The 25695-nt window shown below is 32.5% G+C and overlaps 2 protein-coding genes across 2 annotated transcripts in view; one reads left to right on the top strand and one right to left on the bottom strand.

Moving 5' to 3' along the window:
* Positions 1–834: 834 nt before the first annotated feature.
* Atf6 (bZIP_ATF6 domain-containing protein ATf6) lies at positions 835–9870 on the bottom strand. Its single transcript, XM_068772638.1, has 13 exons — positions 9785–9870; positions 9334–9529; positions 7596–7708; positions 7436–7524; positions 7296–7362; positions 6963–7231; positions 5750–5943; positions 5295–5445; positions 5095–5192; positions 4775–4869; positions 4031–4219; positions 3520–3909; positions 835–2352 (listed from the first exon to the last, which is right to left on the bottom strand). The coding sequence occupies exons 1-13, from the start codon at positions 9825–9827 to the stop codon at positions 1943–1945; spliced, it is 2304 nt and encodes a 767-aa protein (XP_068628739.1). The 5' UTR covers positions 9828–9870; the 3' UTR covers positions 835–1942.
* A 486-nt stretch (positions 9871–10356) lies between these two features.
* Positions 10357–25695, top strand: part of HERC2 (E3 ubiquitin-protein ligase HERC2) — a 60632-nt gene continuing 45293 nt past the window's right edge. The window contains exons 1-23 of the mRNA XM_068772639.1: positions 10357–10641; positions 10724–10898; positions 11016–11160; positions 11269–11436; positions 12001–12261; positions 12787–12942; positions 13053–13181; positions 13656–13776; positions 13888–14056; positions 14711–14921; positions 15667–15815; positions 16310–16469; positions 17189–17286; positions 18080–18235; positions 18729–18834; positions 19562–19667; positions 20187–20416; positions 21843–21983; positions 22684–22766; positions 23127–23203; positions 23877–24019; positions 24508–24704; positions 25192–25408. Coding sequence (XP_068628740.1) covers positions 10411–10641; positions 10724–10898; positions 11016–11160; positions 11269–11436; positions 12001–12261; positions 12787–12942; positions 13053–13181; positions 13656–13776; positions 13888–14056; positions 14711–14921; positions 15667–15815; positions 16310–16469; positions 17189–17286; positions 18080–18235; positions 18729–18834; positions 19562–19667; positions 20187–20416; positions 21843–21983; positions 22684–22766; positions 23127–23203; positions 23877–24019; positions 24508–24704; positions 25192–25408 — 3629 coding nt within the window. The 5' untranslated portion in view covers positions 10357–10410. The remainder of the gene's footprint in view (positions 10642–10723; positions 10899–11015; positions 11161–11268; positions 11437–12000; positions 12262–12786; positions 12943–13052; positions 13182–13655; positions 13777–13887; positions 14057–14710; positions 14922–15666; positions 15816–16309; positions 16470–17188; positions 17287–18079; positions 18236–18728; positions 18835–19561; positions 19668–20186; positions 20417–21842; positions 21984–22683; positions 22767–23126; positions 23204–23876; positions 24020–24507; positions 24705–25191; positions 25409–25695) is intronic.

Genomic DNA, 25695 nt, shown 5'->3' with positions numbered 1-25695 from the left:
CTTTTTTTCATGGTTATATTTACGTAATATTAGAAAAAAAAATATTTTTAACATTTATATATTTTCATCGATCTATATTGTGGACCTCTCTCAATTTTAAAGAATAACAACTCAATAAACCAAGGCAAGCAAACAAAATTTATTTATACGCTCGTTTTCTTATAGGAAAACATAAACGCTTGTATGCTGTGATAATATCCATTAAAAATAACATGGATCACTTTTGTTAAAAAGGTACTTTTGTGCTCGGTGAATCAAAATAGAAATGATAGGACGAAATAAACGCTATTGCAATAAATTAAAAACAATGTGGTAGTTTATTAAAAGTTTACATTAACACATGTAACAGCGCAGTTTTAAATCAATTTGCAGAATAAACTTATTCAGATAGACAAAACAAAAGCAAATATTTTATTAGTGATGAATAACAATAAAACAATCATAACATAATTAGGAACCAATTAAAACATTTTTTGATAAATTACTTAATAACACAAGCAGCAAAAATAAATATGATTATATATAACAAATGGTTTATAAGCTTTCATTAGATCTTAATATTTTAATGTAAGTAATTCAATGCATGTCGTTATTACAAACTTAAGTATAATAACATCGGTTAATAACTAATTAGTAACTTGAATAAGGTAAGGTGTGGAGAAAATATCTGAAAAATGTCAACATGTGTTATACCACAAAATAATATAATTAAAATTTACCTCAATAAGGAGCATTTTAAATTGCTTTGTAATGTATTAAAAAATCTTTTAAATTATCCCTATATATTCAATTTATTAAAGAGGAAAAAGATTGTTATTTTTACACATTCATGACTTTCATTTTCAACCATATTTAAAATAAATCTTTTAAATTGTTAATAAATATCGAGATCTTGTACAAAATCTTAACTGTATAACAATTACGTTTTACTGAATATTACGTACTTAAAACTACCCCTTCTACAATAATGGATGTAAATTGAATTAATAAATATTATCACCAGAGATCAGGTATAAGGAATCATATTAACAAGTGTTGGCATATTACAAAAAGCAGTTTTGTTTTCAAAAAAAGTCTGGGATGTAAATGAGCGTGTTAGACACAGACTTGCATATGTGAAACAATAAACTATATGTATTCGTTTGTACACACTACTACTAATTAAATTATTTATTAACAAATGTGAAATCACCCGCATAATTTCTTTGCCAAGAAAAAAATTTAGTAAACATGCATCTGATTATTAAATCTTTGATAATATCTATTTCAGTAAACAAGGGATTAGTTATACATGTAAATATAGAATTCATTTGCTGTCACTTAATATATTGTACACCCCCTATCCAAAAATCAAAAGTTTGAGAAACAATAATTTACATAATGAAAATATCTAAAATTAAAAAAAGTGTTTACAAAATTCGGATTACTACTTATTAAAATTAATTATTTTTTATTATCTGTCCCTACAAACTGTGGTGCCAATTAATATATGCTTGTTGTACACCAAAAAAAAAATGTAACAAATTTCAAATAATATGAAATAGGTGTAAAAGCTTTTTGTTAACAAATGGGCCCACACCCCCTTTAAAGCTTTTATATCTATGAATCAATCACCTGTATTTAAATATATATTCCGTATAAACATTAGGATAGAAGTTTTTTTTAAATTGGTTTTGTCTATTATTAAATAAATATTTTATATATATGCATTATAATAAAATAACAAATGTTATAAAATTAAAATCTTAGATAAAATTATGACAAATTCTAAATAAATTGCTAAACTTTTTTCAACCCTTAAATTCCTAATAACTATGCACTAATTACTGGAACAAAAAAGTGCCACTGCATTTTTATCAAAGAAACAATCATCTATCCAAAAATTATATCACATGTGTCAGTCTATAAAATTTGGAATTTTGAATATGGAATATTCAGTAATTTAGCTTTGTGTTATGCTGCTCTTATTACCTTTTGTATTTTCAATGATATTTTGGTTATTCAAAATATAGCGCTTAGATTGTAGGATTTGAGGAAAAATGTCATGATTGGAGTCTTGATTACTAAGTTTAACCATGTTCTTATTTTCTACAATATTGGACGCGTTGTTTTCTTTATTCTGTGTAACATTAGAAAGACTAGCATCAATTGCATCCTTGTTACTACTTACGTAGCCATTTATACCAGGTTTTTGTTTAGATTTATTATATACAGGAAGAGCGGAATTAGGGTCATTATTTTTACTTTTTCTTAAACTCTCGGGTAATTTGTCGGATTTTAGTTTGACTAGAGATGTATTTACAACAGAGCAGTCTATTTGCATTAGTGTGACATGATCGTTCATGATTGAATCTGGAATAAAAATATAATTTAATATGTATATAGCTCCTTATCACCATAGTTCTTGATGATAGTGAATCTAGAAACTTAACATTAACTTAATATAGAACCAGACTTGTTTCTCTTGAGTATCTATTTATGGATGTACATAAAGTTGTAGAAAAAAAATATGTAAAATTAAGATGCTCTAATTGAAATTCATGCATAACCAATTTTTAAGTTCAGTATATATATATATATACATATATATATATACATATGTATAGAAATATTTATATATGTATATATATATGTATATATATATGTATATATATATATATATATATCACTGCCCGCATCCAGCGACTTGTAGCGACCTTAACAATATCGTTTGATGCACTTAATGGTGGCCTATTCACGTTGAGTCTATAAGCTTGTGGTCGCCACTGGGGAACTTTTCGACCTTAAGGGCCTTGTCCCACTGCCACTTCACAGGAGCAACTCTTCGAGCTACTTTAGTGACCTTGGGTATTCTCGATCTCCTCATTTCTAATTCGATCTCGCAACAAAGCCTTTCCATAGATCTCTGGTTAATCATGCGCCTACTTGTAAGGCCCATTGAAAGCCGACCATGTCTCAAACCCATGTCTTTACCAATTAAATATCCAATATATATTTTAAAACGTTCCGTTTCACAACAATTTTTGAAGATTTTCCATTCAGGCCGCGTGGGGCGAATACGACCTACACTTTAAAAATTTAAAAAGCTGTTTAAAACGTATGCTTTACACTTTTTCGATACTGCGATGCTATAATTAAAGGAAAATATATAAATTTTAATATGCATTACGTACGCGCATAGGTGATGTGATATTCGACCCTGCAATTAATTTTTTAAGAATTCTTTGTTTTTTAATGAGAAGTGCAAATGGCCAGAACGGAAAGTGCAGCGGGAATCGTATAGGCCCCACATGGCATGGAAAATGTTTATTGAGGATATTATATATTATGAATAAGATTGTAATGTCGTGTCCCATGAATACGATAGGGGAGATCGAAAGGCTCCTAATAGCAGAGAGTGTAAAAAATTTTCCAATATTACTTACTAGTATTACTTGTTAGTGTTTAACCTTATTGCCTTTCATTATCGAGTGAGTAATTATTTTGAATCAGAACGTATAAGTTTTATAATAGACATACCGTTTCCCGTTCTTGCTGGTAATATTAAGGCCATTTTAGGTGGTCGCGTTACATTATGTGAAACGGCAGGTAACAATAAATGCTCTCCTTTTCCCACACCAACTACGTAAAACGTATCGTCCCTCCTATGCAGAGCTTGAAGTAAGGCATTCCATTCACCAAAATCGTCAACAGTAAAATCATCAAATTTTCGTATGGGTTTGTGATAAAGTTTGTTGTAATGATATATATTGTCCTCGACGAATTCAACGTCTTTGTTTCGCTTCAAACGTCGCATGCGCAATTTTTGACGTTGAGGTTTTTCAGCGGTTTTCTTTTCAGTTGGATAATCTAATAAATTGTTATCTATATGAAGTTTATTGAACATGCCATATGTTTGAAACAGCCCATCTGAAAAAATATATAATAATAACATACGTGAAGTCATATTAAAAATATTAAGATTTTATTTCATGATGCAGTATACAATATAATTATACGAATTAGGTTACATATGTATTTAAAAAATCACCTCCTGTATAAGCTTTCGCTTCTCTTTGTGGAGATTTTGTCCAATTCACAGTCTTGCCCCCTCCAATCCACCGTTTCAATTCACCCGCTATCCTAATGCTCTCAGTTTGGTTGATGTTTTGAAACTCCGTGATGGTACTGTTTTGGCAGTCATTATTATCGTTACTGCGATTACTAAATTGATCGTAATCTGCAAAAACAAACAATATGTTCAATACTACATACAATTTTAAAATACGAAGATGTGGTAAATAAACCAAAGAGTGAAAAATAACACCTTGTCGGCAATAGCGGTAGCCCAAAGGTAGGTGAGACTTAGGATTTGAGGTCGCAGGTTCGATTCTCGGGACACAATCTTATCCTCAGTTTGTGCATTATTTAAAAGCAGCAGCGTTCTCTACGTACCATAATACCACACTGTGATCGCCAAACCTCGTGCCAAGTATGGAGATTTTGGTACATCCCCCCATAAGACAATTTGCGAAATACAGTAAATTTACCACTCATATATATATAGAAAATATACATATATAGAAAAACTGTTAACTCGTGGGCCCTGACCGACGGAACGCTTCGAGCGAGATTAACATCCTGGAAGGAAACCACCATCTTCTTTTTTATCTTCAAGAATGCCACCATTAGACGCGCGACTATCGGAACCCTTTTTGACATTTTCATCTTCATAATATCAGCCCATAGACGACCTATTACAAGAATTAGTAAGTGACGTGAAAACAACTCTTACCAGTAATCTCATCTGAATTTTCTTCAGCCCATAATAAATGTCGTGACGCGGGTTGTTGTGTTTTTTGTCCAAGAAACGGTGTGGTATTATTCCAACTAAAAACAACAATTTATATTATATATATATATATATATATATATATATATATATATATATATATATATATATATATTATATATTATATATATATATACATATATTATATATATTACATATATATATATATATATTTATATATATTATAAGATGTCTTTAATGTGCGGGTGATTGATTTAAAAAACATGATTCGATTACTTAATTATCTGCAATAGATAACTTACCCTAGTACATTCCAGTTTAATGAAACCATGAACACCATTGCAAATAAGACGGCAATATTTTTCTTCGGTATCAAGAGAGAAGTGTCCAGTCGCGGTATCTAAAATAAGTAAGAAAATGGTCAATAGTTAGGTATTTGATATAATGGATAAGCAACAAAAAATGGCATTGAAGATGCTCAAAAGAAATTTTGTAGCATTACCTTGCGACTTCGACCATTATTTTCTAGCTTATCCCTTAATAATTTATTTTCCAGGCGTAATTTTGCTATTTCTTGATGAGCCTCCAATAATTGCTGTTCTAAGGCTGTTACATATTCCTTCTTCTTTTGTCTTGATTGGCATGCCGACTCACTGTAAGATAATAATAAACATTATAGATATGGATTATAAAGAATAAGCAATTTGCAAAATGTAACACAACACATATTTAAAAAAAAAGCCTTAATATTCTAATGGGATGATAGCAGTGATGAAGTGAGATTTCATTATTTTTATGTTATCGAATAAATTAATATTTTTTTCGTATGTAGAAATACAATTTTCACTCAAGTTAATTTTTTTGTTGTTTTAATGAAATAGCATTTCAGTCTCATTTAATTATTTCGATATTTAATGTTTCACTAAAATGTTGTTAAAAATAATAATACGTTTTTACCGATTTTTAATCATTCTCTGTTGTTTTTTAATAGCTCTTATCTCAGCTTCGCTTAAACTAGAATAATCTACAGTAGAGCTTATTTTATCCACTTCTAGTGATTTAGTTCCATTTTGTACTATTGCCCCATTATTTCCATCACTAGGCACTTCTATCTTTGGACTAATAACTACATTTTTGTGTGGTGATGCCAACTGAAAAATAATTATTTTTTAAATTAAAATAGTGATAAGTAAACATGTATATGTATATATATGTATGCATGTTTATATGTATGCTTGTATATATATATAAACACTAATTGTTGACAAAACGATAAAAATATAATTTATTGACATTAAAAATTTTATTTCATATTAATATTACCTTCTACATTATTGTAATGCTCATAAGGGGCCATTCAATCTGAACAGTAACAAAATTATGTTGCAGTTTCGCATCCATCAGTTCCTAAAGTGATTGTTGAATGGTTTCATCACCCCAAATTAATAATTAAGTTTATCGTAGCTATTAATTTGAGGTTTAATCCTTGATAGGTCATGTCAATCACCTTGTGACCATGTCTCAATACACCATACAAAGAAAAAATTATTAAAAATTTTAATTTTTAATAATTTTCGTTCAAATCAATAATTATACAAAGGGTGAATTAAAAAGGGACTCTAGATTTTATGACTTAATATTTTCAGTAGTGGGGGGGGGGGGGATTATACTAATTGTTTGTTTTTTAGTCAATTACTAGATAGCTTACACAACAAGAATAAAAAAGTATTATCAAATTATTTTGCAATATAACATTAAAGTAAACACTAACTTGTAACTAAAAATTATAATAATTGTTAATTAGTTCAACAAGTTTTGCACAGATTATAATAACAAATTTGTGCAGTAACTATAGTTAAATTATTTTAAAAGTATTTCTTAGAGAACATAATCAAAATAACATATTCAAATGCATGTTTACCTCACTTAATGTTTGCTTATTATACTATATGTATTTACAAATGTAAACATTATTTATAATTATTAAATCCTAGGAAACAACTGTGAGTAAATAATAACTATACTTAATTGTAGCGACTGGTGGAAGGTCTAAAAAGGTAGGCACCCTTTATCAATCTGTCAGTATATAGAATAACTTATTGAAACTGTAGCATAATTTCTTACAATTAAAAATAATTTTATATGAATATCTGATTACAATGTGTTATACCTTTATTTGAGAATCATTGGTGCCATTGACAGCAGGTATTCTCATGTGAAACTGTTGTTGTGAAATAGCAATTTTACCATTCTTTGTACTCTGTGTTGGTATCACAGTATTTGATGTTTTATTAAGAACCATATGATGTTGTTTTAATATTCTCGGAATCCTTTTTTGTTCCAAAACCAGTTGTATGTGTTTATCATCCACTTTGGCAGTATTTGTTAAAGAATTTTCATTTACTACTTTAAAATAATAACTTTGCACAGATTTGTTGTCTGGAATTTCAATTTATTATAATACCAGTATAAATGTTAAGAAATTAAAAAATATTTTACATACCTTTATGTTTATTTAAAACTGGATTATTTGTAGGTTCATCACAGTCATCATATTCTAATTTTATACCCTGTACAAACAGACACAAATAGTAAAGTTTAAGAAAGAATGAGGAAGAAAATAAACACAAAACTAATTTCAACCTTAATAATGCCATTTTCAATAGCCATAACAGGACCATTTTTCTCTTGTATGTTTGGTACACATATTGTTGGTTCTATTTTATTAGGAGCTGTGAAAATAAAAATAAATATTAGCTTTTACACAACGTGTCAGGGGATATAAAGGAAGATAAACACTTACCTGATTTCTGGAGAAACTGTTCAACATCTTCTATTTTTAAATTACTTGAATCATCATAAAATGTCCAGTCCAGAGGAGACAATGATGAGGGTCTGGCTGATGTATTACTAGAACTGTTTAGGCAACAAATATATTTTACAAATAAATTATTGTTGTTAAGTATAATAAAGTAATGAAAACCAGATATTTTCCTAAAGCCTGGAAAGCCAAGTCATAAATTATTTGATTTTGTCCATGAAATTATTTAAAAAGTGTTTCTGAAAAGGCTCTCAAAGAGAATTTCTAGATGGGAATATATTACCTGACCATCAGTTTGGTTTCAAAAAATATCATGGTACTGTGGAACAGACTGCGCTTACACTACAGCGCATCTTGGATTGGACAGACAGGTGGTTCACAAAATGGAGAATTAATGATAGTTCCATTTCAATATGGAGGGGAAATTGTTCATTAGTATGGAACAACTAATTGCCACTGAATGGCATCACAAAGTATTAAGGAATGTTCTTAGATCACAGAATGACATGGAGGAGACACAGAGATCCCAAAAGAGATGAGATGAACTTGAGATACAGAAGCCTATAATGGATGGTAAGCAGAAATACCATACTCTCTCTAAACAGCAATCTCTTGATCTACAAAACCATGATACAACCAATATGATTTATGGAGTTGAGTTTTGGAGCTCAGCCTGTGACTCCAACATAGGCAAAATTCAGAGATCTCAGGACTTCATTCTCAAGCAAGTGTCTAATGTTCCTTGGTTTCTTAAGTTTTGGAATCGCATGAGCACTTGAAAAGAAGGTATGTATCAAGACTAAAAAGTCATCCCTATCAACTTGCTATGTTGTTGAAAATCCCTTACACTAGCTGAAGAAAAATCAAATTTTAGGCCAATACTTTCAATGAAACACCAATTAAATACAAAGATATTCCCAATGAAGAATCTACTCTTATGGTCCTTTATTGTCCAACAGATCTGCACATAGTATGTCAACTGATTGTTTGATAAAGTAGAAAAAAATATAATAAAGTATCTAAACCCATATCAAACTCAAACCGTAGATAACAATGGAATGTAAGAGAATGCATAGCCAATGTACACATTGAGTGCTAGAATTGCATTACACCTTTTCTCCCAGCACTAGCACTTTCAAAGTAATAATAATGTATACTTAAGCTTTTATTTTCCTAATTTAATTATAGCAACCAATAGAATCAAGGTTCTGCTCTCTCAAGGACTCTCAAATTGGATAGCTAATTGCAATTCAAGTAATAGCTCAAGCCAAAGTCCACTTTTTGTAGAAGTATCTGTATCCAGTCACACCATGTAACATCCGCCTATGTACTGGGTACAGGATAGGAGCTAGGTAGGGGCCTCCCAATCCAACAGGAAAAATATTTTTTGCTTATGTTAGTTCTTAAAGGGAATGCACAAACCTAGTTCTGGTATAGAGATTTAGACTTGTATCTACTTTAAACCTAATAATGTATAAGTGCTACAAAGTAAGCAGTACTATTTAAACAAAAAATGTCAACCATGCCAAACAAATAAAAAGATTTAAATCCAAAAATTATGCAATAAACTGTTCTATATCTATATCAACTTAGTAATCATCAAGATTGATTTGTTGAAATCAATCTTCAAACAATTATTAAAACTCAGGGAATCCATAAAATGTCAATCGCTACACTATAGAAAACACCACAAATCACATGAAATCAAATAACACTTTACTTTTTTGAATCATCTTCACTTCCTGAATCCGAACTACTGGTTTCGCGAGGTGATGATTTAACACTTAATATTGGTGAAATAGGTGGTACAAGTATAGGAGCAGCATCAGCCAGTATTTCACTAGGGGATGCATTGGCTGCATCTAATAGTGAGGACCACTGGTAATCATTAGTAAAGTGATCTAAAAAATCAGCACCTGAAAAAACACGGCTGTATTAAGTTTTCTAGACAAAATATTTATTGAGAAAACACGTGACAATTAATAAAATAAACGATATGAAAAATAAAATTAGTACAATACTAAAGCGCTACATAAGTTAGCGAAAGTTATTACAAGGTCTTTGTTTATGCTATTTATCGGCACTGAATTATAAATACACGTAATGCTTCAAAATATTTTGTTTTCGTTTACGTCCGGAGTTTATTTACATTTTATTTATGCTGTATTTACCATATAAACAGTCCTTATTATCTAACAAAATGTCCGTATCCATCGAAACAATATCTTTTTAGTATTTATTATTATCTCAAAATTGTTTTTTGACCATAAGTACATAAAATTGCACCAAGACTATCAAAACACGCCTATAAGAATTTGGATTTGACATTTAATTTTGCTGTGACAGATAAAAGGCTATGTAGTTTCATCTAGCGAACGCCTACTATACGGAATACAAAAATTATCAAATTATACCTAAAAACAAGCCAAAAAGAATATAACATGAGTAATTTTAATTATAATTCAATTACAATAGGTCAGAATAGGTTAATGTTTAAAATAACACTAATTTATCGAAAAATGCAAGAAAATGTGGTAGAACTGAAAACATTTGTAATGGAACGTAGTAAAACTGGCAAATCAGACTTGACGTTTGACAGTTTATTTCGGTCTGTTTCGGATTTCGATTGATTACATTTCATAGCTCAATTAACATTTATTTTTCTGATAACAATTCCATTTAATTATTCGAAAATGATATATTTTTAAATATTCTATAGTTGTTCAACATGTTGAATAATAGTACAGTCACTTTTTCGAGGGGCTAATTCAATGGATTATATTAAGCCTTAGCGAAAATGTCCGAGGACCATGAAGACTACATTTTTCGGCCTCAGCAGCATTTAGATGCGAAGTGGTTAAACCCTGACTTACAAGAGGCTCTTCACAATCCAGAGTCCCTTTCTTCTCTTTTTAACAGTCTACTTCAGGATCGTGAAATTTATTTTGATGCAGGAAGTGGTCTCGTAAACGCTTCTGGAATAACAGCTAAACTCGGCGACAGTGGAAAATATTATTGCGGGCTTAGGGTCAGTTATTGCTATAGCTCGTAACATACATTGACAAATTATACCAAGTTTATTAAAATTGAGAAATATCTGTATTTTATAGATCCTTACTTGCACATGTTGTGACGGTCTTTGTGGGCCACATTCAGGATGTGCATGCGAATCGTGTTCAAAACTTTCCTGTGATGAAGAACAGCGTGTTGCTATACAAAATAAACTAATTGCTCCTTTACCATCTATTCAAGTTATTGATGACATTAAATGGAAACAGGACCCAGGTAAAAACAAAATATAATCAGTGAAAGATAGGTTTATCTTAATAAAGCATGTACTCTTTAATAATGGAAAATAATAAAATTATCTTAAATACTTACTTTTATTTAATAATATAATAGGGCCAGAATGTCTTCAAAGTTTAATGGAGTCTCTAATATGGGAACAGCGTGTCCGAGCTATAAATACAGCTGCCAGTTGTCCATTTATATCTCAGATAAGAAGGTTAATTGTTCTCTGCAATAGACATTTAGTAGCTGTCATAAGGTAAGATATTTTTTGTAAAATTACATTAAATAAATGAACTTTACATCAATTGTTTAAAAATCCTCCTAGAAAGTTTAAAGTTTTAGAAGTTTATTTGTTATCTTTTAGGGATCAAAATCAAAATAAAGAAACAAAAAAGCCAAAAATAGACAAAAAACCGCCACATGCCATTAGTAATAGGGCATTAAGCAATGTTGTGAATACTTTAAATAAGTCTACTGAAATCAGTTCAGAAGGTCAAGAAGAAACAGAAGAACATTGTGATGACTCTGAAAGGTATGTCTAGCTTAGAGGCCTAGCCAGTTATGATGTGATAGGTTATGATGCCATTAAGTACCATACAAAAAGGCTTATTTAGATGAGACAGTAGCTTAAGAGTAAGAAGTAACTTCGGAAGTGTCACTTTACATTGCTTTCAATTCTTTTCCCTAGGTTTGTATTTAAGTAACTTTAAATTTTTATTAAACACTTTTTTCTCTTACGCAATGAGATACCTAATAAGTGACTAATGTTAAGTCTATGTGACATGGGTAGAGATTGGATTATCGGATGTATTTTGCCTTTATATATTTTAGTTAAGAAACTGAGAAGACAGGTTTATTGAGTTTCTGATAGATCAATTAAACTAGGTTTTACTTTTGGAATCTTTACCTCCTTATCCAACTTACTGGCAAATTTGTATTTTTCGACTTGTCTATATAAAAGTAGTTTCCGCAATATGTAAGCACTTCATGCTTATGTAAATGTAGTGTTGATGTGATCATGGTCAAAGCCTAGTGAGTGAAATACTACTGGCTTTAGACAATGATGATATTAAAGTACAATTGAATTTATTTTCAGTGCAATAGGACTAGCCCGTGTCGGCGCTCGAGCAGCTTTGCGCTTAGCACTTTCCTTAGTGCGCCGAGCATGGCGTTGTGGAGAAGACGCCGATGTTTGCTCGGCTTTACTTCGCGATGCTTTGGACGCTGTACGCGCCTTGCCGGATGCAGCGCTGTACGCGGGCGCCGGTATTGGAGTAACACAGGCGCCACGCTCACAGAAAATTTGGGCTGAAGTGGTAGATAGTGCCGCTAAATTTCTTCATCAAGTTGTCACTGGGTATTTATAACTTAATTTTTATTACTGGTGCTAGTATCTCAAGTAATTTATGGTCACATAACTTACTGTTGTGGAAAAGGAATGCCTTTTCCACAACAGTCCAGTTCTGATGGAACCATTAGTTTACTGACCTAGTAGTATGTATGTTGTGTTTTAGCCATTAAGTAACATACAAACTACCATTCCCTACATCTTCCTCTACCATACAGCAGTCAGTTTAATCCTGTGAATGTTTGTATATATTTTATACATTCTATGAAAGTGGATCCTGCAAAAAATAGCATGTTGCCATAAAAATCTGTTTTTTTTTTATAAAAGTAAGTCATTCAAAGATACAAAAATTTACTCTTTCTTAATTTTCCTTTGAGTAAACTCCCTAATGGTTTGTAACTAGGAGAGAAATTTTATTGATTGTGTAATGAAAACTTCTGTAGAAAGATTTGCAAAAGGAGCTAAAAATAGATATAGATGTGACAATAATAATATGGTGTTTAAAAAATTATATTTATTACATATTTTCAACAGAGAAGTTGGATGTAATGTTCCAATGGGTGACTGGCGTACATCACTTTGTGTGTGGGTTGAATTGTGTGCTAGAAGAGCAGAGCTGCCTGCAATTCTTAAAGCCGCTGATGTCCTTGTCACTCTGCCCCCAAGACAGAAGCGACAGCCTGATAATAGGTATTTACGCTTTATAGCTACTGTGAAATATGTTACATAGCTCCTAATTATTTTTAACACGAGACTTTAACCATAACATTTTCTGTAATTACTTTTATATTTAATTTCAGAATAATTTTGGAAGAATGTACTGCACCTCTCGGACCGTTTCTAAGACGCATGGCGAAAGTAGCGGCTCCAAAACCAATTGTTAACAATGAACCAGCCAACGAATTTAATCATTCTGAGATATATTTGAAGTATGTATGATATACATTTCAAACAATAGTTAAATATATAAATAACTAATAATATTAAATATTATTTAATTTTAATATTAAAAATAAAAAGTTTTAAAGTAAATTATATATTTCTGTGAGAATGTTTTAAACTTTCATTGTTAAATTTCATTTAAAAAGAGAAACTTTTGAATTTTTATTTTCAGCAAATCAACATTCGAAGCTAGTGGTAGCTTACAACTTACATTGTTAAAATAATTGATGATTCAAAATTACTTGCAAATACCTACTTAAAAAAAGATTATATAACTTTAAACCAGTGAAAATTTATGATTTGTAAGGGGACAGATTTCTTGTGTAGTGTCTAACTAAGATATACTGATTGCAAACATGCACACAAACTGTTTATCATAATTTATATTTCGTAGACAATTCCAGATTTAATTAATTGGTTATTATTTTTATTATCCTTATTTAAGACATTTTATGTTACAGTGAACTAACAGTACCAAGCGGTGATGGGCTTATGGAAGTGCGGAAGGCTGGTATTGCTTTGCTCTGTCACTTGGACAGACTTGGTGCTCCCTTGCTGCCACCAATGAAGGGATTCGTAACTGTAAGTTCCATCTTTTATATTTTTATACTAGTATTTTTTTCAACAATGGGATTCAAATTTTTATATATTTTATTTTAGTTGTGTTAAGAAAAAAAAAATCTGTTATTACAGTGTACAGAATCAGCACAAGAAGTAGTTTCTATCGGCGTCGGCCCTCTCCAATTAGACAGTTTAAGAATACAACAGATTGCATGTGCTGAAAAATTGGCGCTTCTATTAACTCATGATGGTGCGGTCTATACATTGCCCTACGACACTTTAATTCCACATTTAGTTCCTGGTATGTAATAGCTGGATTTGGTTTTTTTCTTCTTTTTATTATTCTTTTCAACCCAAAGATTCACACTGCATGGGTCTCTTGCAAAGGTTTCCACAATGTCCGGTCCTATGCTGCCTGCATCCAGTGACTTCCATCAACGCTAACTATGTCGTTAGACCACCTACTAGGAGTCCTACCTAGGCCACATCTACCGGTTCGATTATAATCGTTTATGATGAAATTATTGACAATTTTTAATTTTCCCTTAAAAGTAATTTTAAAATCCTGAGTATATAATTAAAATTTGCAGGGCTACTTAAAATAGGTATCAATTATAAAAATGTTAGACAAAAATGTGTCGTAATGTATGTAGTTATTCATAGGTCTTAATTATTAGTTTCTGTACCTTAAAATGACTACGAAGATATATTTATCTATTATAGAATGCTTTAGTGCTACCTAAACTGCTGTACAATGTCTTAGATATATGCTCGACGAAACTGGGTAGTACATCTCTCTCTGTACCATCAATCCTCGCGGTCTTTTACTCTCGACCTTCAGGTCTCCGAGCATTTCTAAGTTGTAGTTTAGCAGTAAAGAGTATCCTATTGAATATGCATTCTTATTTCTTTGTCATATATTTGTGCTATAAATTATGCTTTGTAATACTTGCAGGGTTGGAAAGTAAAACGATCACTCAAGTAGCTAGCCATTCAGCGGGTCGTCACTTTTTGTGCTGTTCGTCGTGTGGGGGTGCGTGGTCATGGGGTGTGGGGGAGGACGGACGACTGGGACATGGTGACACGGCTCCCCGAGATACACCTGCTGCTATACACCACTTGGCGCACCACGAAGTTGTTCGAGTAGCTGCTGGTCCAGCCTGCAGGTATGAATATTATTAAATCATCATCATTGTGTAAACCATTTGACGTCCACTGGGTGACACAGACGTTCACTATATAGAATTCCAATAGGACAAGCTGGAAGCGGTCTTCATAAAGCATTTTGAATTTGCTGGTGGATATCCACTGCCCTTAACAATCCGTGGTCTTAACTTTAACTTTAAGGCCCCCATTGCCATATGTTCTGCGCGTTATGTGTCTTGCCCACCGCCACATCAACTTGCAAATCCGCTGCGCTATGTTGATTACTTGCGTTCGTCTACACATTTCATTCGTGATTCATTTTTAAAGACAATGCTATAGTAGACTCCTTTTGACTTGCACTCCTCATTGCTTTTAAGCGACTGTGAACTTGCCTATGAGGCCCAGAGAAAAAGACAAAAGTTTCAATGCCATAAGTCATTATTGGTACAAATGGAATCTTAAGAAAGCGCGTCGAGATTTGGGCCGAGGACATAAAGAGCATATACCTGAACGGACTCTCTCCTTTGTGCAAATAGTCAAGGAGTGGTATACGCGTTTGACCATGTCTTTATAATCATTTGCTATTGTTTTCTGTAAAATAATTTCTCTTAATTTACGCTTTTTGAGATTCTATCAATTAATCATGTCCAATGAATGTGCGACCTGTAACTAATTTTTTAGTTATAATATAGTTACTCTAATATCAGAATGTTCTAATGAATCATTGTAATATTTTCTTTGTGTTCTAAATACAAATTTTAACAGTGCTGTGATCACTTCGCGAGGTGCATTATACACGTGGGGCCGCGGCGCACACGGCCGTCTCGGACACGGCACTATAGAGAACTGTCTCACCCCCCAGCCGGTGTCTTTCAACGCGCATAACATCGAACGTATTATTGACGTTGCTTTAGGTAAGACATTTAATCAGTTGTCAAATAATTTTTTAACAGGCAATTAGATTTAATAATTGTGTTTATTATCATTAAGTTATCTGAATTTAAAATGGTGGTTGAAATGACAATATTATGCACAAATTTTATTCATCGTGCGATTTTCAGTATGTTTTGATCATTATCATTATCATCATCATTAAAAGCCATTCTCATAGATTTCCAATAAGGTTGGTGAAGTAAGTGAATACATAAAATACACAACAACAAATACTTACTCGTATTACAAACAAAACAATACATATATGTAACAAATACATAAAACATTCTTAAATTTTATTTAGAAAGAAAGTTAAGTTTCTGTTAGTCTCTTCTGAGTGGACTCGTACCGAGCTTACTATTTATAATGTTATAATAATTGTCGATTTAAAAGTGTGTGTTTAAAAATGCCTACTTAAAATAAAAGATTTTTCGTTCCAAATTTTATAATATCTGAAATATGCTTTTTTGTAAAGGTTGGGGTGAGAGTCAAACTTTATGCTGTACGTTGGAAGGTGCGGTGCAAGTGTTTGGGGAAAACGAAGGTGGAGCTCCTCGCGCGTTGTCCTCTTTGTCAGTGTTTAGGGTTACGCGAGTTTATACCGGAGAACATTGGCATGCTGCTCTTACTGACAGGTATGATAAACAAACAAGAAAAGGTTTGTTTACATGCAAATGTGGTACCACTTTCATAGACATACAACACATTATGAACTGTAAATAATGAATGAGAAATAAGATTAAAGTTAGTTTTTTAACCTTCCCCGAAGATATCTATTGGAGATATGCCATAATCGCCTCACTTGGCAGGCGGGTTCGCGATAGCAGTGTGGTATATAATGGCAGTGTGGTATGTAATAGCAGTGTAGTATGGTACTGCCCATCTTTTGGAAACTTGTTTGTGGGCAGTGGTAAGTGAATTACATAACTTTGTATCAAAGGAATCGAACCTGCGACGTACGATCGCCAGTCTCCGTTATTTACCTGCTATAAACTCTATAACTCATCATCATAATATTTCTACCATTATCGAGATTACAAAAAAAAGTAATTTAGATAATGACCAAATTCCTATATTTAAAAAGTATCATCACAAACTTTACGGACTATAGTTTAGCTTTAGGTTTATTTAAGAAAAACATTGTTACTGTTAAAATATATTGTTAAAATTATAACGATTTACAAAACAACGAATATAAATCTTTTAATTACTCTAAGAACTGATTGGCAGCTCTTAAAATGGCAACTATTTTATTCTTTCTTTAGCCAAAAAAATACTTTTACTATTTAAAAATAAATAAATTAAAGGTCGCAAAGAAAAGAATATTTTTTGAACCAGTTGAAATTTATTACAGCGGCCAGGTATACACGTGGGGCAAAGGCGATGGATATCGTCTCGGTCATGGCACCCTGGACACAATTAAGGTTCCAAAATTATTGGAAGCTCTACAAGGTATTTATATAACATATATTTCTTTTTGTTATGATATCTGCAATTAGTCGCAAAATTGTAGTGAGATGGGTTTATATGCACACATGGGTTTTAATAGAGAGCTATGCCTCACAAACTGCGGCTCACGAGTCACATGCTGCTCTTTGAACGATTATTTTTAACTCCCATTGATTGTCTTATTATTTCAATATTTAAATTTATATAACCTTTGTCAGCACCTGAGAAATCGAAACAAATTATTATTATTCCACCACAAAATTAGCGAAATTCAAACACCGATCATAATTAATTAACCGGCATCTCGAGTCATGTCATAATTTTCTACAAATATATTTTTAATAGAAAAAACATTCTTTTGCGTGTTATAAATGCATACTCAATAGCGACTAACAAAAAATTTCAAATGAGTCGAAAAATGGCTCACACTATTAATGAGCTTGGCTACCCCTGGTATGTGGTTTGTACTTATCAGCCAATACAAACTTTTGAATTTATGGTTTATTTGATCTCCGTTAGCTTTTATGCATGCATCTGTTCATGAGAAAACTGACGTATTTCACGCATTCACTTCGTGACAATATATTATTTTCCAAACGGAGGGTCTTCCATTAATATGAAAGTTATGTGATCGAGCTTCTGGGCACTCGAATGCGCCCTTTTTGAAGCTTGTCTGAAGTATGGTCTAAAATATTTTGTAGCTTTTCACATGCAACTACAGGATTGCCAAAAAAGCAGCATTAAACCAATTTATGTATATTATGTAATAATAATGGTGTTTAAAAAATTGTTGCAGGTGTGAAAGTAATAGACTTATCTTTAGGCGAATCTCATGGGATTGCATTAACATCGGAAGGTGCACTCTACGCGTGGGGCACCCATGATCGAGCACAAATTTCAAAACCAGTTCCACAACTCTTACAAGTTTTCAATTCCTCTTTTAAAGTGCATGGTATGTTCTGTTTTTAATACTATACTAAGCAACTTTGTCATTTTTACTTTTTTATTGGCATAAGATAATTTACAGCAACCACTTGTGTCACATGACAAGAATATCAGAAAACCTGTATAAGCTCCTCACTAAGAACATTTTTCAAATTAAACCTAGTAGGGTTCCAAACGCACCCTGACTTGAAAGATCCACAAAAAACTCGAAAAAACTATTTTGGTATACTTTAACAATATCTTCATTTAAATCCAAGCTTTGTGATCAGTTAAAAAATCTTTCACCATCATAATTTTTTTCTTCGCAAAATCTTTCTCTTACAGGATCTCTAGTTCTCATATTATAGATTGTGTAAGATATACTCAGCTTGACTATTTCTTCAATTATATGAAGAGGATATTACTACTTTTCCTATAAAATTTATTTTATACCAATACTCCTACAAAACAACACACTACAAAACAATTCTTCCATTTAAATATATATGAAATAACTACAGGTGTTTCCAGTGGACCTACACAAATATTTGCATGGAGTGAAGAAACGCCAAGAGATTTGCCGTCGTCAATGCCTTTTGTTATTGACTTATCCGAAAACACATTTAAGTAAGCAACATAATTTTATTACAAATAGATCACACATTTGTTGTTGTAAGCTTGTTATTAGTTAACTAATCTCATTTTATAATATTCCTAGTCTAAATATGCGAAATTTGTCTTTAAGCTTAATTAGGATACCAAATAAATAAATGTTAAAGGGCTGTCTTACTATGAAAGCACTTTGGTTAAGCATTCTGTAGATGGGCTTATAATATTGACAAATATACCTACTTGTGCAAGTGAGACTGCAAACTACGCCTGCTTGTGCTCAATTATTTCGAAATATTTGTTAGTAAATATTAGTACTTGTCAAGGAGCAGTGAAGTCGCTTCCATAATTTCTAAAAAAAATCTTGCTTAGTATGCAGTCAATAATCTTTATTTTAAGTAACCTCCGAGTTTATTTGTATTCTATAAAGCATGTAAATACATAATTATATACTAAAGCTGTATTTTTATGTATTACAATAAATATTCGTTTTATATCCACTTATCATCCTTTACAGTGACTGCTTTTGCAGGATTTGACAAAAATGCTAGAAGTATTAAATCTCATAGAAAAAGGTAATAGATTTAGCTTCTCTATAACGCCATGCTTCAATTTTAAGTTTCGAAGATTCCAAAGAGCCCACAATAATCGACGGTTTTTTTTATAAATAATTTTAAAGAGTTTTTATTACATTTCATAGAGTGGCGTTGTTTCATACTTTTCAAATGTTAATATCTAATTGCAGGTATTTAGAGAGACTGCTAAGAATTGCTGTTGAACAAAGTACCACAACTACATTAAAAGAAAACGAGTGTTTGGCTATATCGTGTCTCAATTTATTGAGATTGCAAGTAAGTAATGGTTAGGAATATGTGTTGCTTATAGCAAATCTTGGGTGCTAGGCGAAATCTACCTTGCCACCAGGACATACCATGACACATGCGTTCCTTTGACAATCCTAGCGCTGCTCCAAATAACGAGGACCAATACGTTGGAGGTTTCACTGGGTAGCAGTCTCACACACCATAAGATAACTACTAGGTTAACTATTGTTTACTATTTTTTTTATATATAATGTAAATATTCAAAATTGGTTATATTTTTAAAACAGTAAGTTTTAAATAGTAGCTTAAATATAGATCCACAAAGTAACCGTAAAGGTTAGTTACTTCAAAACAGTCTAAGCTAAATGCCTTTAGCGCGCTGTCGTCCCCAAACCTGGTAAGTTTGTAAATGCCAAACACGAACTGCCTTTTATCAGTTTCGTCGGTAGAATAATTAAATCATTTATAATTTATTATCTAGTTTACTTTTGTATAATAATAAAATTGTTTTTGTGGATAAGGCAATTTTAAATGACTAATTTTTAGGTACACGCATGGCAATGTTCGAAAGGCACGGATTCGGAGGGAAGTAGTGGATCGGAACAGCGCACGTGGTGCAACGGGGTACATACGGCGCTGGTGGCACTTGCTGAGGGTCGGGCGGGTGCAGGAGCGGCTGCAGCGGCGAGACGCACGCTCGCAGCGGCCTGGCCTCTCCTCCTGCCCACGCCGCAGCAGCGAGCACAACACCTCATCGCTTTGTTGCCACACGGTACCTTTCACCTCACGCTCATTAATGAAACAAATTAACAGCCTAATCTTGTGCAATAATAGTAAAGCGGTTAGAGTAATGCTCGACCTTCGCTATCTTAAAAAAGATCTTAGGTTAGACACTCTCTGGTATCGAAAAAAAAAAGAATGACAAAACGTTACAACCCTTTCTCTTCTTACTATTTGTTTTCATGTTGATTAATAAATACACTGTAAATCTTAGATACACAAACAAATTATTTGTACTATATATGTACTATGTATAGGATCCCAGAAAATGTTGAGAACTTTTTCATTGCTAGATTTAAAAAAAACTCTCCAAGTATATTTGTGCGGTAAGCGTTACTCCATTGTGAATGACTTTCATAAAGGTGTGCTATACACTTTAGGAATTATGTGTTCGCCACCAGGCTATTTCAAAACTTATTAAATATGTAATTTGTTATTGTTAAATAATACAAAGTCGCATTGACTTTCATTTACCTGTTTATCTCAGGTCTAAGGAATTTCATTTGAACAGGTGTTAGACCCAATTTGACGTAAACAAGACATGTAATCTATATGTTGAATAGAGATTTTTTTATGTTAATTTGAATTTAATATTTCTTTTCTTTTTTGTAAACTTTTTAATGTTGAAAATTTTGTGAGTATTGTGTTTTGAAAAATATGTAAATATTTTTTTGTATTAATGAATACTAAAATAAATTACAAATTCATCACTTGTACAAAAACATATAAAGAGTATAAGGTTTGTCATATTTTGGTACAGATACAGTAAATTTTCCTTTTCTTGGCAAATTTTAACTATTTATAAGTAATATTGTAAAGGGTCGGGAAAAAGTTCCTTTGTGTTTTATAACAACATTCGACATAATTTTAAAATTTATTTAAATTGAACTATAGTATATACTAATAAGTAAAAAGTCCATCATATTAGTATATAGTATATACTAATATGTTGGATGACTTTTTTCCATTTTTTAAGAAGTGACATGATGCCTTTGTTGAAATTTTGGAGCTTCTATTTTAGTAGTTAATTCTCTTGGTGTTAAAATGGCATATATGTAAAGAATTCTGAAGAGATCAAAATAAGTAAAAATTTGAAGACTCTTAATTTTTGCTGAGTGGCTAAATGTAGATATGTGTGGTTAAGCGTTATAATAATGACCAAAATACCCACACCCCTTCTATTGATTAATTCTGGCAAAATTCCACCCAACTTCTTGCTTTAATCTTAATCTCATAAGTTGTTAGCAGTCTAAAGCGATGGTATGTAAAAGCTTATAATAGCACAGTTCAAATCCTACCATACATACAGCATTACCTTGTTTTAAATTAACCCATAGCCTGTGTAGCCTGGCCGATATTCAACCACGACCTATTCCACGCTATCTTGAAAATTAAGCTTTTAACATCGTAATCAACAGGTACTTCTCCGGCGAGCGCTGGCGCTAGATTCATGACAGAGCTGCTTGTTTGGTCACTTCTCGGAGGCGGCGGTTTAAGGGATGCCCTGAAAAACGCCTTGCAAGTTCATTCCACCGACACCTACAATCATTTGCAACTTGACGAGTATGTCTACTGAATTCAACTTTTTTACCTATGGCCTGTTGTCCACGGCACCTTTTAATAATATTAATAATGATATATATTTATTGCACACAATTATGACAGTAATTTAACATATGAATACATAAAACACAAAGACAAAATAACAAGAAAACTATATTAATATTAAACACACACATGAAAATATTTCTCGAATGTTTCTAAAGGAATGGTATCCTTGTATGTGTATGTGTGTGTATGTTTGTGTGTATTCGTGTTATTCAGCATGGTACCACGGACGAACCGCGGCGAGCTGGTCTTCATAAGCACGTAGTGTTTAATGCTCACGGTTAAATTAATAAATACACCTTACATCGTATTATCGGTACGTTTGAGGAACCAGCCTATACATGGTTCTGTAAAAGTGTCGGCCGAGACAACGGCGAAGTGTCGCTCTGTTGGAATTTTTCGGCACTAAGTTACAAACAAAGTTACCATAAATCCTTACAAGAAAAAAAATTCTTGCACACGATGTATATAGAAAATTCAGACACGGCGTTTGCGACCGTGGCGCCTGTGAAATCCCTTAGTCATGACCAAACTTACATACTACGAATTAACCATCAAATTTGCGGAAAACGTGTGTACAACAGGCCTTCGTGTTTTTTTTTTAATTATTTAAACCATCATTGTAAAATTTACCCTGTTCTTTACTTCTTTACAGTGAATATGACCAAGTAGATATAGTGACAGGACAATGTGCACCTCAATCTAGTATTAACGCTGACAATGTTGATCATGCACAAGGTAATGTAATTATTTGTATTTTATATATATATATATATATATATATACACACACATATACACATGTATATGTATGTGTGTTTACATGGGGGACCGAAAATTATCGCTTTTTTTATAAGTACACACGACTATATTTTCAACAAGTTTTTATTTGTAATCAACAATATACTCACCTTCGTTTCAACAACCTTTTGCCATCTAGTACACAAATATTCAATGGCGGAGCGGTAAAAGTCAATCGGTTTTTCTGTAAAATATGTCGATAGAAACGACATTACTTTCCGGTTCCCCTTATATGTGTGTATATATAGTAATTTCATTAATAAATTTACCATATTAGTTAACCATGGTGGCTTTTTAGGTGGTTGCACAGAAGAATATCAGATTGATAACGCGACTTCGTCAGAAAATGGTGCGTCTGTGCCTCTGATGCACTTGGTATGTTATGTAAACGAAATATTATTAAAGATTAAGAAAAAACATTTTATTCAACATAGGAACCTTTGACAGAACTCTTATTGATCGTCAACTATTTATCTACTTTTTTTTATTTTGCTTCGCGAGATGTTATAGTTGTAGAGAAAAAGCAGGAAGAAACTCTAAAATAAAACATCTTTTAATAAATATTACACACACTATGTAACAAAGATAGTAAAAAGTAAAAGTAGATTAACTGTTATACATTAAATAAGTAGCTAGTAGTTGGTAGTAGCTTGTAGAGTTATTTTCCAGGTCGGAGCTATGTAGTAAGAAGCTGTCAAAGTTGGAGTACCACCGAAATGCCTTAATACCATGTGATTTAATTAATACTTTTAAATGTTGTGGTAATTAATACTTTTAAATGGTGTAGTACTGAATTTTAGTTTACTGTGGGAGTTATTAATAATATTAATTAGTTGAATATTTATTTCTCAAACTATCCGGCGTAGACTTAATAATGTTTTTTTTTTAATAATTTACTAAAGAGTCAATTAATGTTAATTAAACGACATATATTGGAATTTTGTATGGAATGAAATAAAGCGTTACCATTATTATTATAACGTCCAGCAGTGAATGTCTTAGGACTTTAATACTGTCAATGATGATGACTATAAATTTTATTTCCCAGGTTAAGCATCTCATTCGAAACACCACATGCCAAACACAAATGCATATTAATGCAATTATCAATGGCGATACAAGCAAGACAGACGATCCCAAAGGACATGATACAGTCAGTCCCAGCTGCGATCTGCTCATACGATTTCAAAGGTAAGTAAATTTTTACAAAGCTGTTTATTAAGACAATGTTGCTGGGTTCAATAGCGTCTAGTAAAATGAAGCCCGGACAGCCAAGAATCGCCTTACTTACGAATATACAGAGTGATCGTTATTGATGTAAAAACTTTAAAGGGGTGAATGTATATCTCATTTGTCGACAAAAAGCTTATACACCTATTTCTAATCATCTTGCATAAAGTCATCGCTGTAAAATGTGTTACATTAATTTATTTTTTCTATTAGAATGCGTCAGGCCAATAACTTTTGACAATACAAAATTATCAGACAGATAGAATACAATAATTAATGTTAATATGTAGTAATCTGTATTTTTAAACCACATTTTCTTAAAAACAAATTTTTGGATAGTATGTACCATACATTAATTGACAGCAAATGAGATATACATTCACTCCTTTAAAGCTTTAATACATATACCCTATCAACCTGTAGGTAACTGATCATGTTGTTCTTTACAGACTGCTATTTTGTGAGGCAATGTGGTCACGCGGTGGTCGTAATACTCGAGGCGGTGTGCGAGTCTTGCTTACACAGTACACAGCATTGCTTGCCGAGCACGTACAAACAACTCTGGGATGTTTTTCTCGGGCCGTGCACAGGGCGGATAACCAACAGCTGGTAGCTTTGTGTGACGTCATTAGTGCTGATATTACAGGTTGGTAGACAGATAACATAAACTATATGTATACGCAATGCCATAAAAACATCTCTTATGATTTTTCAAAAAGAACTTCATGTCAGCCGATAGACGCTCACAGCAAAGCATAGACCTCTCCCAAGGATCGATGAACGGTCTTGAGCTGCACCCAGCGTCTTCCCGCGACCTGCCGGTCCGTGATATGCCGCACGGTTCACCTAGAAGGAGGCCTGGCCTACCTTTGCTGCTAAAAAAGCGTCTTCTAAAGATAGTCATGGATTTTGAGTCTGGAAGCCTATGTTATGTATTGTATATTATGTTTTCTTTGTGACAATTTATTTTAATTTATCCGTATTATAATCTTTGAAGGTGATCACTTGTGTAAGACTTGAGAAGAATTCCAGAAGAACTCAATTTGATAGAAATTATAATCAGACTGAGCTCCACTCTAATGGTAATTTGTGCTTTGGGTATAAACTCTATTTTGTTGTATTAATTATTCTAGGTAGAGTAATAAGCGAGCTAGGAGCGTGGGTGTGCGCATGCGCAGCTCGTTCTTCGTGTGCCCTAATGGACTGTGCGATGTCGCTAGTGAGCATAGCGCGGGCTTGCGACGACGCAGCACGTGCGTTGCCTTCAGCTACACGGATGAACACCGACCTGCTTGGCTGGCCCGGCCTCATCACAAGAAAACATCAGCTCAATAACACTATCATTCGAAAGTAAAATATTTTTAATGTCGATAATATTCTATTAATATACGAGGGCCAAACTGAAAGTTTTTAGAACTGGCAACTTAAAAGCATTATATTAAAAAAATAAGTTTAAATTTTGAAAATAGAACTCTTTACCAATAATATTGAGTATACATTTCATTCATTTGTCATTTGTTTTACGATTTGGCGGCAAATTGAAAATTGTCTGTGCACGTCAGAATGAATTTAAGCCGAGAAAATTTTCGTGCAATGATTTTTTATGACTTTCGATGTCATATAAGTCAACAAGAAAG

Source organism: Battus philenor, unplaced genomic scaffold (assembly GCF_028537555.1).
Source record: "Battus philenor isolate CCGP_79_NKW_IND1 unplaced genomic scaffold, ilBatPhil1.0.hap1 SCAF_5, whole genome shotgun sequence".
Classification (NCBI taxonomy): Eukaryota; Metazoa; Arthropoda; class Insecta; order Lepidoptera; family Papilionidae; genus Battus; species Battus philenor.
The sequence above is the reverse complement of the archived record's forward strand: the minus strand, read 5'-3'. Positions and strand labels throughout refer to the sequence as shown.